This window comes from Silurus meridionalis, chromosome 1, assembly GCF_014805685.1.
Source record: "Silurus meridionalis isolate SWU-2019-XX chromosome 1, ASM1480568v1, whole genome shotgun sequence".
Taxonomy (NCBI): Eukaryota; Metazoa; Chordata; class Actinopteri; order Siluriformes; family Siluridae; genus Silurus; species Silurus meridionalis.
Genome location: NC_060884.1, coordinates 31,980,756 through 31,995,756, shown reverse-complemented (window position 1 = coordinate 31,995,756; position 15,001 = coordinate 31,980,756). Strand labels below are relative to the sequence as shown.

At 41.6% G+C, this 15,001-nt stretch overlaps 1 protein-coding gene across 2 annotated transcripts in view; it reads right to left on the bottom strand.

The window, feature by feature from the left end:
- col7a1 (collagen, type VII, alpha 1) overlaps positions 1–15,001 on the bottom strand; it is a 133,507-nt gene that overhangs the window by 33,407 nt on the left and 85,099 nt on the right. The window contains exons 69-86 of one of the 2 annotated variants that reach the window (XM_046848459.1): positions 11,972–12,076; positions 11,768–11,833; positions 11,148–11,183; positions 11,025–11,060; positions 10,864–10,911; positions 10,519–10,554; positions 10,328–10,441; positions 9,560–9,769; positions 8,572–8,607; positions 8,440–8,484; positions 8,210–8,317; positions 7,050–7,121; positions 6,927–6,971; positions 5,411–5,446; positions 3,517–3,552; positions 1,127–1,171; positions 968–1,000; positions 792–854 (exon numbers count right to left, since the gene is read on the bottom strand). In XM_046848459.1, coding sequence (XP_046704415.1) covers positions 792–854; positions 968–1,000; positions 1,127–1,171; positions 3,517–3,552; positions 5,411–5,446; positions 6,927–6,971; positions 7,050–7,121; positions 8,210–8,317; positions 8,440–8,484; positions 8,572–8,607; positions 9,560–9,769; positions 10,328–10,441; positions 10,519–10,554; positions 10,864–10,911; positions 11,025–11,060; positions 11,148–11,183; positions 11,768–11,833; positions 11,972–12,076 — 1,170 coding nt within the window. Of the gene's footprint in view, positions 1–791; positions 855–967; positions 1,001–1,126; positions 1,172–3,516; positions 3,553–5,028; positions 5,065–5,410; positions 5,447–6,926; positions 6,972–7,049; positions 7,122–8,209; positions 8,318–8,439; positions 8,485–8,571; positions 8,608–9,559; positions 9,770–10,327; positions 10,442–10,518; positions 10,555–10,863; positions 10,912–11,024; positions 11,061–11,147; positions 11,184–11,767; positions 11,834–11,971; positions 12,077–15,001 lie in introns of both variants that reach the window. The other variant, XM_046848451.1, reaches the window with a different exon arrangement.

The window sequence follows — 15,001 nt, the reverse complement described above, 5'->3', positions numbered from 1 at the left end:
CTAAATTTATTCCTTTTAAGTTTATCCCTAATGCGTGAGCCAGTGGTGACTAGAGCAAGGAAAATCTGAGATGGTACGAGGAAGAAACCTCAGAGAAACCAAACTCAAGAAGGAACCCTTCCTTATCTGGGTGCCACTGAATGTCCATTTATTACAGTTCCATCAGTGTGTGAATGAGAAGAAGAAATAGAAAATAGAAAAAGCCTGCAGTTAATATAGTGCAGTATATGCAGTGTGTTCAAAATTAGGATCTCTGACGAGCAGATAAATCCAGGACAAGCAGATTAACTACTTGGACCACCAGATCTACCATGGGTTCAGAATGCTGTTGGAAAAACAACAAAGAAAGAAACACTTGACTGCATACAGACCGCTCTAATGGCTGTGCAGTCAAATTGGAGGCCACTTTGAACATCTTCTAGGCACTGAAATGGATAACTGACTCCAAACCAATAATTGATTAATCTAGTTAAGCTAGTGGGTTTTTCCCCTCACACTTACACTAACCAAGCATAACATGATGACCCCCTGCTTAAAATTGTGTTGGTCTCCTTTTTGCTGCTAAAACCGTTATGACCCATCGAGCATCAACAGCATCATCTTCTTCAGCAATTTGAGCTACAGTAGCATCTGTTAGATCGGACCAGGCAATTTAATTCTTAAATTCGTCTCCCTCTAGTGGTAACCGATGGTCAGCCAGAGTGGTTATTTTTAATCAAATTTATCAGCAGCAAACTCACTTTCCCTAGATGGAAAAACTGAAATTAACTGAAAAGTAAAATTGATCTTACAATAGCTCCTGGAGTGCCTGTAAGTCCGGGCAATCCTCGGATGCCTTGTGGTCCTGGGGGGCCCTGTATAAAAAATATAAAAATGCATGACTGAATCAAACCGTCTGTAATGTTACACTCTGTTACAATGCACATTGTTGTTCAATGGAATAAATGTATTAAATAATCAAACTTACTTGAACTCCTACTCCTGCCTCTCCTTGGTCACCCTGTAGGTTTTGCACGCACACACACACACACACACACACACACACACACACACTTTTTATTATTATTATGAAATTTAAAGTCAGTCACTGGTATGAACAAACAACACTTCTATACAGTACACTGACCTTCACACCTGGTTGTCCTGGAGATCCATTCAAACCGGTCGGTCCCTAAAGTGAGACTCAGAATCAGATCTTTGTTTTTGTATGATTATAAGTACAGAACGTACATAATAATAAAGTATATATATATATATATATATATATATATATATATATATATATATATATATATATATATAGTCTAATGTACATTATGCTCTGTGTACATTATGTATAGTGGTTGTCAAAAGTGTGGAGTGGAAACACCAAGTCTTTGTTTTTAAGAGGAACATGCAAGTCACATCAAGACCAAGCTTCCACCCTCACTTGACCCCATACAGTTTGCGTATTGTCCAAACCGTTCCATGGATGATGCCATGTCCACGACCCTACACCTGGCCCTCACCCATCTGGACAATAAGGACATATGTACAAATCCTGTTCAAACTTCAGTTCAGCATTCAACACAATCAGCTGCTAAGGGATGATTGTGTTAAATGATTGTGACTGACTGAGGTCTACAAGTCAGGAAGACCTCAGTCAGTCCGGTTCAGGAAAAACATCTCTAGCACCACCACAATGGGGCCCCTCAGGGCTGCGTGCTCAGCCCACTGCTGTTCACTCTGCTGACTCACGACTGTGTAGCAATGCAATGGTGGGCCTAATCAGCAAGAATGACGAGTCGAGGAGGTGCAGGACTCAACAACCTTGTGTTGAGCCATCAACCTGTCTCTGAATGTTGACAAAACTAAAGAAATGGTTGTTGAATTTAGGAGAGCACAGAGCGGCCGTTCTCCACTGATTATTCAATGAATCCTCAGTGGAGATCCTCAAGAGCACCAAATTCCTTGGTGTTCATCTGGCGCAGAACTTCACCTGGTCATTCAACACGAGCTTCATCAGCAAGAAAGCCCAGCAGCATCTCTACATTCTAAGAAGCCTAAGGAAAGCCCATCTCCCCCCCAACCCCTCACCCCCATCCTGACTATGTTCTACAGAGGGACCATTGAGAGCATCCTAAGCAGCTGCATCATTGTCTGGTTTGGGAACTGCATGCAAGAACCAACAGAGGACGGATGAGAAGATCAATGTAGTCTCTCGCCCCTCTATCACAGACATTTACACCCGCAAATGTGGACAACTCCACATACCCCCCACACACAAACTTCACTCTCCTACTCATACACATCCATGTCTACAGCACCACCCACATTATAATCATATTATAACTGTTTACATGCTGTTTTGCACCTCCCAATTGCTGCTCTTGCTTTTTTGCACAACATTGTGTTTATGTTTACAAGTACACTCTTATTTATTGTTCTCTCTTTTGCATATTGTACAATATAACATTATACTGCAGGTTTACTGGTCGGTGCTATTATATGCTTCGAGTATCTGCTTTGGACTGTCTGTTTACACTCGGTTGCACATGATGCACTTAATGTGGTGAGGGCACTTACTTTAATCATCAGCTCTGTGTTCTGTTATGCAGCTCTATGTTATGTGATGTAGCTCTCCAGGGTCCTGGAGAAACGATGTCTCATTTTACTGTGTACTGCATCTAAAATTATTTGCTATTCCTCTAGTAAAACTTTCAAAGTTGTTCTTCACTAGAGATTTCTTTGTGATCCAGTTCAACTCAGAGCAGTTCAACAGGATTTTTTTGCTCTCTAAATATCGCTTACAGGAGCTCGGACGTACGCTTCAGCTGACTGCCTTGTTGTACGGTGAAGTCGGTTCCAATGAGCCGCAGTCCAGACGGAATTGCATGATGCTGAATTAGGGAATGGTTGCCATGTTCCATTCACCCGAAATAAGTCTCCAGCTTTGTCTGCTCTAAAACAACCCCAAACCACTAAGCTTCCACCTCCATGTATGACTGTGGGGGTGAGGCAGTCTGATCATATCTTCTCTCCTGTTCTCTGTCTTACACAAGATCTTCTGTTAGAGATGAAAAATGTCTCATTCTGTGAACTCCACACAACTTTCACTCTCCAATACTTGTGTTTTTGACGGTGACCTATTTTGTTGCATAGAAACATGCATTTGCCTCAAATAACATAAAAGACTAAGTGTTTCCACACTTTTAACAGGCACTTTATATGTGTCAGTGAGTTACTATTTCAAACCCTTTACTCTTCAGTTCACTGTACATCCTCACGATGCAAATAAAACAGGCCTCATTTATCAATCTTTTTACAAAGCTAGAAATTGTTTTCACTTCATTCTAAGGCAATAAATTATTTAATAACATAATATATAACATGATTAATAACCATAAACGTCTTATTTAAAGTTGCTTTACTTGAATCGGTGAATTATCTTAACAAAAACTAAACAACTGCACTCCACAACTCCAGATCCGTCCATCTGGGGTCGAACCATGAGAATAAAAAAAAGCTCATACTTACAGTTGGTCCTCGAATTCCTGGCTCTCCCGGGTTTCCCTGTGCAACAGACATGTGATGTCACTAACACAAAGCACAAGCTTTCAGCCGCACACACACACACATACACATACACATACACATACATGTAAACAGAACAGAACTGCACATATGCATGCACACATAACCCTCTAATGCTTCTACTGTATATATGCCATTTACTGCATTTATACAGCCTGGGTTACACACAAACACACACACAAACACACACACACACTGATATACACTGACACACATATATAACATTTGTGTGAGTACTTTGTAACACACTTGTTAATATAAACAAGCACAGGTGTCAAACTCAAAGCAGGTTCACTTATCAGCAGGATTTGTGTGATGTGCTCTCTAAATCCAGAAATGCATCCTCAGGTTTATATGTAACAAGTGAAACCGCACTGAAAACCGCTCCAGGGATAAACCTTAAGGCACTAAACCTTTATGACCTATTTATCTCTGTAAAGCTGCAATGGGATGATAAATATTGTTAAAAGCGATTTACAAATAATTGAGGACTCGTATACGTATCTGATCTGATGTATCTGATCATATACGAATCTGACTGTTTCTGTACACTGTACGGACAGAAGTTTGTGACATGACCATAACATTGGTATTTGCCCTTCAACATTTAAGTCAAAAAGCTTTTAAAGTCAAACTTTTCATGTTAGTCCTGTTATAACAACCTCCACTCTTCCAGGAAGATGCTCCACTAGATTTTGGAGTGTAGATTTTGGAGTTTGTGGAGATTCCAATTCTTCCCAAAGGTGTTCATTAGGGTTAAGCTCAAAACTCTACAGCATGTAACATCTTTGACCATGTAAACCATATGTTCATGGAGCTGCCTTCCTGCACAGGGGGCACTGTCATGATGGGACAGGTTTGGGTCTCCTAGATCAAGTGAAGGGAAAATTGAATTCTTCCTCATCCGAAGATGTCCAATAGTGTGCCTCCAGCTCTGTGGTAACAGTTGGGGAAGAACCACATATGGCTGGAAAATGTAGGTGTCCCAATACTTTTGTCCATACAGTGTATGCATGAATCAGGATAATACATTTCTCCTACACTGCAGTGTTTTATATTATACTTGAGATATAAAACACATCCAGACCCCTAATTGTTACCCATAAGGCCATAAACGTAAATAAATCCTTATATCAACAATTCTATATCTTTTGAAAAACGTTGTCTAATATGTAAATAGTTACCATGGAAATGATAACATATTACAACAAGCATATTGGTATAAAACTGGATAAATAAAGAGCTGCTGTCTGACCAATCAGAATGCAATAATCAGCATATACAAATATATTCAAATGACAAATACAGAAATTGAGTTTGACACCTGAGAGATTGACACTACTGGACAACACTGAAGACACACAGACACACAGACACAGACATCACCCACTTCCTCCCTCCCAATCCCCCATCATAAAGCATTGCAGCCAACATTCACAGCCACAGAAAACCTACCGGTCTGCCCAAGACTCCTGGGAACCCAGGCAAGCCCTAAAGGAAAGAGGATGAAAGAAAAGAGAGGGACAGGATGTATAGGAGAGAAAAAAGTGAGGAGATGTGACAGTCCAGTGAAGAGTGAAAGGACAGGACAGATAAATCATAGACAAGAAGACAGTGAGATAAAGAGAGGAAAGGAGAAGACAGACAGATAAGTAGTGGTGGGGTGGGGTAGGGGTGGGGAGACAGGAAGTTGAGCTGTTAATAGCAGTGCTGCATTGGTTACTTTCTACAGTGTGTTCTGTGGAGCCTCAGCCACAGAGCTCCAGCAGCCTAGTGCAGCTCCTACAGCCAATGACAAACCAACGAGGGGCTGTCATGGTGGGCTAACGTTACTCACAGGTGGGCCTGGGACACCAGATGAGCCCTTTAAACCCTGCTCCAGAGGGGAATAAATACAGGTATGAGTGTGAGTCTTTACCCACTTGCCCTTATTGCTTTTTTTCAATCACCATTCTGTAATCATTATACCATTTTTACATACCTGAGGTCAACGCTTCATATCTACAACAAAGATTTATTTAGAAATTCCAGAGCACTTTTACTTGTAATACATACACAGGTAACCCCCAATTTACGATGGAGATGAGTTCCGATTACTCAAGGTTTCCCAGGAGTCTTAAAGAAGTGTCTTAGTGATCAGTATGGGATAGTATACTATAGTATACATAATTAGGCAAAACAGAGCAATTTGCACTCGTGAGATTGAAAAATCATAAGTCTAACCATCGTAACCCGGGGACTACCTGTAATTGGAAAAATTTGAAGAATTAATCATACGTCAATACGAGGCGGTATCAAAAAGTTTAGAGATTAGTTTTGTAACACGCCAACAGATGGCAGCACAAGGCTGCATGCACAGTCACAGGGAGCACCGACCTTCATAAGTCAGTGTGCCAGAAGACATCCTGCGTACAACAGGAACTTTGCAACTGGTGCTTTTCTGACCATGTTCGTTACCACGTCTGTGATCATGTAATCATGGACAGCAAGTTAGAACACCCCGTCACAGAGCACTCCTAACATGTTAGTTTCTCGCCAGAAACATGATCTCACTTCTGCACACAACCTACTCGCCCGATTTGGCTCCTGGGGACCCGAAGATGAAGATTCGTCTCAAAGGTCGCCATTTTGACACCATTGCTGAGATCCAGCGTGAATCGCAGAAGATGCTTGACACACATTTCGAAAAGAAGACTTCCAGGACACATTCCAGAAGTGGCAGGAACACTATTAGTGCTGTATTACTTTGCAAGGGGACTATTTTGAAGGTGATAGTGTATAAACAGATAAATTACATACTTTCTTGCAAACTAAGCTAGTCTTGAAGCTTTCTGATACCAGCTCGTATACGTTTACAGCATTCGGTAGATGCCCTTATCCAGATTGACTTACAACCGAGTGGTTGAGGGTTAAGAGCCTTGCTCAAGGGCCCATCAGTGGCATATTAGTGTAGCTGGGATTCTAACTTGTGATGCTTTATGTCTCTGGTCCAATGCCTTAACCACTGATTTACCACCTCCCTCATATACAGTCTTTTTGTCTGAAGTGCATGTGCTGTCAGACATAATAAAGTTTATATAAAGCTACAGTCCTGGAAGCACTGAAACACCATCGCTTTTAAGATTTCCCTAAAGAGAACAGATTTCTGTGATTCGCTTTCAGAATTTCAGGTCATCTCGCTATACTGAGGGTTACACTGAGTAATCTAATATTTATGCCTTTGCTATTTTTAGCAGCACAACAGTCACCACTGTACCACAACACAAAAACACTCAGTACTTCAGAATAACTGTATAAACATACACTATAAAGCATTATCATTTTCAAAGTTACAAGGACAGCTGCTTTCTTACCGGCTTTCCATCCTGTCCCTGTTTTCCAGGTTCCCCAGCTAAACCCTAAAAAAGAGAACCCTTTCAATATAATGTGTGAAGTAAAATTGGCCTCAGAGTTGGATTGAGAAATAAGACACTTACAGGGAGGCCATCTCTGCCCTTTTCTCCTACTTCTCCTCTTTCCCCTTTCTCTCCACGGAAACCGGCTACTCCCTATATGTTGGAGAAAAACACGCAGACACTTTCAGTACTAAAGCAAGTAAAATAAGCATATAGACACTTTTTTACATTCAGTTTATATACTGTAACCCTATTAGGCCAAACCCTATAACTAATCCAACAATCCCAATCTTTCCATCAGTAACCCAAACATTTTCAACCCTACCCTTTGTAAAAACTATTCTAATCCCAAAAACCTTTACCCCACCCTCAGGATATTCAACCCTAATTTTTAAAAACCTCAAACCTACCATCAAGAATCCTAACCCTAATCCCAACAACCCCAAACCTACCATCATGAACCCTAACCCCAATCCCAACAACCCCAAACCTACCATCATAAACCCTAACCTCAATACCAACAACCCCAAACCTACCCTCATGAACCCTAACCTCAATACCAACAACCCCAAACCTACCTCATGAACCCTAACCTCAATCCCAACAACCCCAAACCTACCATCATAAACCCTAACCTCAATACCAACAACCCCAAACCTACCCTCATGAACCCTAACCTTAATCCCATCAACCCCAACCCTACCATCATAAACCCTAACCTCAAACCCATCAACCCCAAACCTACCATCATAAACCCAAACCTTAATCCCAACAACCCCAACCCCACAATCATGAATCCTAACCCTAATCCTAACAACCCCAACCCTACCATCATAAACCCTAACCTCAAACCCAACAACCTGAAACCTACCATCATAAACCCTAACCTCAATCCCAAAACCCCAACCCTACCCTCACACACCCTAAAATCAATCGCAACAACCCCAACCCTACCATCATGAACCCTAACCTCAATCCAAACAACCCCAACCCTACCCTCACACACCCTAACCTCAATCCCAACAACCCCAACCCTACCACTAAGAACCCCAACCCTAGTCCCAGCACCCACACAACTCCCATCAGTAAAGTCTCAAATCTCAACAAACCCAATCCTACTAGCCTACTATCCTACTAACCCCAACTCTAATCCTAACAACCACAACCCTACCTTACCACACCCTAACCTCAATCCCAACAACCCCAACCCTACCTAATCGGAGTAAGCATACAGCACTTACCCGTTCACCTTTAGTTCCAGGAGGTCCTTGAGCACCATCCTCCCCTTTAATTCCTTGTGGTCCTTGCAAACCCCGTGGCCCAGGAACAGACTGAACTATGGAGTCACCCTAGACCACACAACACCATCATCATCATCATCATCATCATCATCACTGTCATATGTAGTATGACTGAAGGAGAACAGACCAAACCAATAAAGTGCTACACTGTTTTATCCTTCCTTATTTACCTTAGGTCCAGGAGGTCCTACTCCACCATTTACCCCAGGCTTACCCTGAAGATGAACATCAAATGGTAAAGTTTACTATATATATTTAGACAGATCTTTCTAAGTAAACCTATTAATGGCATTGATGCTCACCGTCTCGCCTTTCTCTCCCTTCTCGCCTCTCTCTCCCTGTAAAAATGGAGATCAAGACAAAATTGATATGGCCTGCTATTCATCTTCTCTCATCTAATGTTATTTGATTGGATTTTGTAGCTCCAGTCCTGCATTATCCCTGGAGTTTTACATCTAATCAGTTAATCATCTGGATCTTCTCGGTTGAATCAGGTGTGCAAAATTAAAAAAGAAAAACGCTTTGTGATTAGCATTCAGTCAGCGCAGATTATGTTTACTGCCAAGGACACTGTACCTGCAACAAGCAACAAAAACAATGCAAGATCATACACACACTGAGTGTGTTTAACTGCTGTTTCAGCTCATTTAAAAGCTACACGGATTAACATAGGAGCAAACAAGCAGGCTGTAGATATTAGGAATGTGCATCTCCATCTCGATGCATAGCCAACGATACAATACATTAAACATACATATGCAGCAGCTACCGATGTTTTGTACTGTGATACTGTTGTGTTTCCAGGAAGATGCAGCTCTACCTCTGCCATGTTAATCTCTATTCTATGTGACTCTCAGGACACGCCTCTGTCTCCGTAATGTTATTCACGTATTCGTCATATTTACGTAGCAGCAGTGGTGCTGAAAGAATGCGCTCGGGAAAAAAGTTTACATATACATATAAAATAATGGTCACAAATTTTTGGTAAAAGTATAGCGCATCAACCAATAATAATACAAATATAAATTACAAATACGTTAGAAGCGATGCATCACGATACCAATGCCAACTTGTATCCGATGCATCACATCCATAATTTTTATGCCGATGCACATCAGTGAATCTTACCATCTCTAGTAGATACCGGTTTGTTTCAAAGGAGCTTTACTGTCCTCTCATGATGCACCTTAGCAGCTACAAGCTAATACACCAGAGGCTGGTGTTTGAAGTACTACTCAGATCAGCTAAGTTAAAGAAAAAGCTTGAAAGGTCGAGTAAATAAGGGCCTACCTTATCTCCTGATTTGCCAGACTCTCCAAGTTCACCAGCTCGACCTGGAACTCCAGGTATGCCAGGTTTTCCAGGCTCACCTGCTTGTCCAGGAGGACCCTCTGGTCCTCTTTCTCCAATAGCTCGACCTGTTGGGCCCTGAGGGCCCGTCTCTCCCTTTTGACCATGATCACCCTTTTGTCCTCGCTCTCCTGGAAACCCTCGAGCACCCTTCAGGAGTTCAGGAAAACAGAATTAGAAAAGAAATGTTCGCACCGTCTGAAGCAGCTCTATGCTGATATTTCGCATACTTACTTGAATTGCTTTGAAATGACACCAGGACAAATGCAGCGTTAACAAACCAGACGAGAAACACTCAGTGGTTGGATAATATAAAGTGTGATTTAGTTGATCCTCACAGTGTATATTGTTATGGGAAGCTAATCAATAGTTTATTCTCCTCTAACAACACATCCTGTAGTGTTTAATTCCTCTCACGCTACAGCAATCAGACAACCAGCACATCCCTTTTTTTTTTTTTAAATGAACAGCATTGTTCAGAGGGGGTGTGATTAAGAATCAGCTTCTGAATGGAGAGTCATGGAGAATGAGCATCAATGCTTATGTGTACACCTGTGTGAGTACTGATGATGTCATGCTTTGGAATCTCCACTTCATGACGATGATGACAGTGGAGTTACTATTACTACATCCCAAAATCATATATATACATATATATATATACCAACCCCCACATACATACATACACACACAATCTCACCAACTTACATCTGCACCAGGTGGGCCTTGGGGTCCTGAATCTCCTTTATCCCCTTTGGCTCCTTTATCTGTTTCCCTGATCAGAAGATCTTTCTTTTCCATCACCACCTGTAGATCTCTGATCTGTAGACAAACGAGAATGTCTCACACCTGCTCGGTTAGAACTCACATGTCGTGTTTAGTGTTACACCTCGGAGTACCTCGATGCCAAAGTCAGAAAGTGCTCTCTTCACATCCTGAAACAGAAAAAGAAAATATACGTTTGTTTTCTCGCGGTGTACAAGTTTGTGTTAAACAAGCAGACTGCCATTTACATTTAGAATTTTTGTTCTAGATAGAATATATGAAAAAAATAGAATTGCATTTGAAACGTACTTCTAATGGACCTAATTTGGCAAACATAAACCCCGCCCACTTCCGGTTTTATCTGATTACAGATGCATCTAAACACCTCATACAGACACTGGCTCCACTGAACACCCTGAATTTCTGGTGCTCATTAATACTGATATTGACTTTATGATATCACACTACACAACACTTACCACTGAAGTCCCTGGTTTTCCAGGTGAACCATCTTCTCCTGGATCTCCCTGATCAAAATTTGTATAAAAATATATGAAAAATGTCTTAACATCATACGCAATTTACAATATACAACAAAAACGTGAAGAACAGATATTTGTCCATATGTTAAAGCACATACATGTTCTCCTTTTGTTCCTTGTGGTCCTCTTTCACCCTAGAAAATATCATTAAGTGAAGATTTTTTTCACAGTGAAACATGGAAATGAAAGGCTCTTGCAAATGAAACTGAGACTCCACTCACCCTGGTACCTGCATCTCCTGGAATGCCAGGTTGTCCCTGAAAGGCAAAGATATTACTTTGAAAAAAAAAAAATCCACCAAAAAGATTTTTGTCCTTGTTAATAACATTAATAACATATTATAAGATGGCGTTTTAATACACCTGTGCAATTTGGCCCACACACTTTAATATACATTTTTCTTTTTTTTTACATTTCATTCCCCATTTAGTCCCCATTTGCTCTTATGATCAGTGTGCTTATGGAGATTATATGCTCATTCAGCATGGTGTTCAATTTCGTTGAGCTCTTTAGCAGGAGATTTTCACTTCAACCCATATAAAGAAGATCTTCATGGAGCTGGCTTTGGGCACAGGGGCACCATCATGCTGGAACAGGTTTGGGTCTCCTAGTTCGAGTCAAGGGAATATTTTAATGCTACTGTTTCCAAAGATGAGACGAAAACACGTATGGCTGGAACTGGACTGGTGTCCCAATACTTTAGAGTGTAATTTAGAAGTTGAGAGTTTCAACGATGAGATTTTTTAACAAGACATAAATAAAAAAAATCATATCAAACAACCAGGTAATTTATATCAAAGTGTGTTTACAAGCAACCGGTTAGTAAACTGGTGTAACTCACAGGTGGTCCTGGTGGTCCTCGAGGTCCAGGGATAGGTGATATATCAGCTCCTTTAACATATATCACCTGTGAAATCATAAAAATTGTTTGAGAGAGAGAGTCACAACATAGACCCAATGAAACAATAAGAATTAAACCTGAAAACACCTGCATTTTGATAAAACCTCTGCCCTCACAACCCCACAAATGCACACATACACACACCTGTCCTGGAGGTCCAATGTTTCCAGGAACCCCTGGTGGTCCAGCAGGACCAGAGGGGCCAGTGGGTCCTGCAATGCCACGATCCCCTTTGATCCCATCCTGACCCTGAGAGAAAAAGGAAGAACAAACCATTTCTTTAAATAACAGGCATAAATGCGAATTTAATGTAAATTGAATGATATTAATTAGATTACAGTTTGAACAATTGCTACACCGAGGTATTTTTACATCTGTGTAAATGCACGTGACATTTTAAACCACACAAAAACTACCCTCTGAGGCATGAAGGCAAACTCATTAACGAGTCAATAAAGGAAATAAATGACGTGGAGACATTTGCGATGCTACAGTGCAGCCTGATACTACTGATAGCTATGAACTCCAAGAAGCTGTCTGTGATCAAACTGTGGTAATGCATACAGTAGATCAAGGATAGATTTCTTAGAGAAACTGGACGTGTGGGAATGGAAGGCTTTGTTCAGGGGGTTAAGAATTAATGAAAACCCTCAGACATGAGGTGGTAAAAAGTTTTGAGATGAGCACACCACAGATCCAGTTGCTTTTGCTGAATGTCCTGAGTGACAGTGTAGATAGACAGCATGGTGGTCTGTAGGATGGTTTTGGAAGTGAAGAAGAAGAGGAGGAGAGTAAGGACTGAAAGAAGAATAAGATGGTGGAAGCTATAGGAGGAAGACTATAGTGTGAGGTTCAGGCAAGAGGTCAGACAGGGGCTCGGTGGTGGTGAAGAGGTGCTGGATGATTGGGAAACTACTGCAGTAGTGATAAGGAAGAGAGATAGAAAGGTGCTTGGTGTGACATCTGGAAATAGAAAGGAAGACAAAGAGACATGGTGGTGGAATGAGGAAGTACAGGAGAGCATAAGGAGAAAGAGGTTGAAGAAACAGAATTGACAGAGTGATGAGAAAAGTAGGCAGGAGTACAAGGGGATGCAACAGCAGGTAAAGAGGGATGTGGTGAAAGCTACAGTATGGTTTCTTGCTGAGGAAGAGCACCATAGATGCATTATTTGCTTTGAGAATGTTGATGGAGAAGCATAGACAAGGACAAAAGGAGTTGCATTGTGTGTGTGTGGATTTAGAGAAAGTGTACGACAGGGTGGAGAGAGGAGTTGTGGTATTGTATGAGGAAGTCTGGTGTGTCAGAGAAGTATGTGAGGGTGGTGCAGGACATGTATGAGGATAGTGTGACAGCAGTGAAGTGTGCAGTAGGAACGACAGACTGGTTCAAGGTGGTGGTTGGACTGCATCAAGGATCAGGCCTGAGCCCTTTCCTGTTTGCAGTGATGATGGACAGTTTGAAGGACGAGGTCAGACAGGAGTTTTCATGGACTATGATGTTTGCAGATGGACTTGTGGTGAGAGTAGGGAGCAGGTTGAGAAGAGCCTGTAGAGGTAGAGGTACACGCTGGAGAGAAGGGGAATGAAAGTCAGTAGGAGTAAGACAGAGTACATGTGTATGAATGAGAGGGAGGGCAGTGGAGGGGTGCGGTTGCAGAAAGAAGAGGTGGAGAAGGTGGAGGAGTTCAGGTACCTGGGGTCAACAGTGCAAAGTAATGTAGAGTGTGTTAGAGAAGTGAAGAAAAGAGTGCAGGCAGGGTGGAGTGGGTGGAGAAGAGTGATAGCAGGAGTAATTTGTGATAGAAGAGTATCTGTGAGAGTGAAAGGGAAAGTTTATAGGACTGTGGTGAGACCTGAGATGTTGTATGGTTTAGAGACAGTGGCATTGAGTAAAAGACAGGAGGTGGAGCTGGGGGTAGCAGAGCTGAAGATGTTGAGATGTTCATAAAGAGTGATGAAGATGGACTGATTTAGAAACTAGTTTATTAAAGGGGCAGCACATGTAGGACATTTTGGAGACAAGGTGAGGGAGGAGAGATTGAGATGGTTTGGACATGTGCAGAGGAGGGACATGGGGTATATCGGTAGGAGAATGCTGAGGATGGAGACACCAGGAAGGAGGAAAATCAAGGAGGAGGTTTATGGATGTGGTGAGGGAAGACATGCAGGTAGTTGGTTTGAAAGAGGCAGATGTAGAGGACAGGGGGTAAGGAGACGGATGATGGACGCTGTGGAGACCCCTAATGGGAGAAGCCGAAAGAAGAAGAAGGAGAAGATGGGACTCTCAGGATACGCTTCGGTCTCCGTAGTGTTGTGATACGTCATATTCACTTAGCAGCAGCGGTGCTAAGAGTTTTAGCAGTTTAGCGAACAAAAAAATCATTCTATATAGCAAATATTGGTCACAAGTTATTGGTCACTTTCTAAATAATAAAAGTCTATCGCATCTACTACTAATAATATATAAATAAATAATTTTTTACTGATGCAAAAATGTAAAAAACACTGCATCGAGACACAAATACCAATTTGCATCTGTGCACATGTTTTTAAATCGATGGATCACTTCTTTAACTTTCATGTCGATTAACTTTTGCGAATATGTGAATCTTACAATTCCTAATGGATGGTGTGCACGATCTTAGAAATAAGAATAAAGCTTTAAAAAAAAAATGTGGCCTTTCCCATAGAGCACACATCATATTTCAGAATCTTCTGACGCTTCAATAACATTCCTTCTAAGAACTTCAACTTCTGGTTCTTCTGTCTGCCACCCTCAGACACAAACTGTGCTTCATCACAGTTACATCTTCTATCCATCTGCACTATTCTAGGTCTCTTATCCAAGAGATCCCTCATGTCTGTGTTACCTTCTGGTTCTTCTATTTAGTTATGCTGTCAGAGTCTTGCCGGAACCCCAACTGAGTGTCCTTAACTTTCATACAACAATATGGACACATAATAATCCATATCCTTCTCTTCCTGTCACCCATCTTCTCTCTCTCTCTCTCTCTCTCTCTCGGTTTGAGTTAAACATGCTCCTGAGGTTCCAGTGACCACTGTTCCTGCCCCTCTTCTCTACTCTCCTCTAATCTGCCCACTTTGTCCTGGCCTGCCTTTGGATGGTGTTTTTTTTCGATTGTTTTCACCTCAAAGCCCTGGAGATCCATGA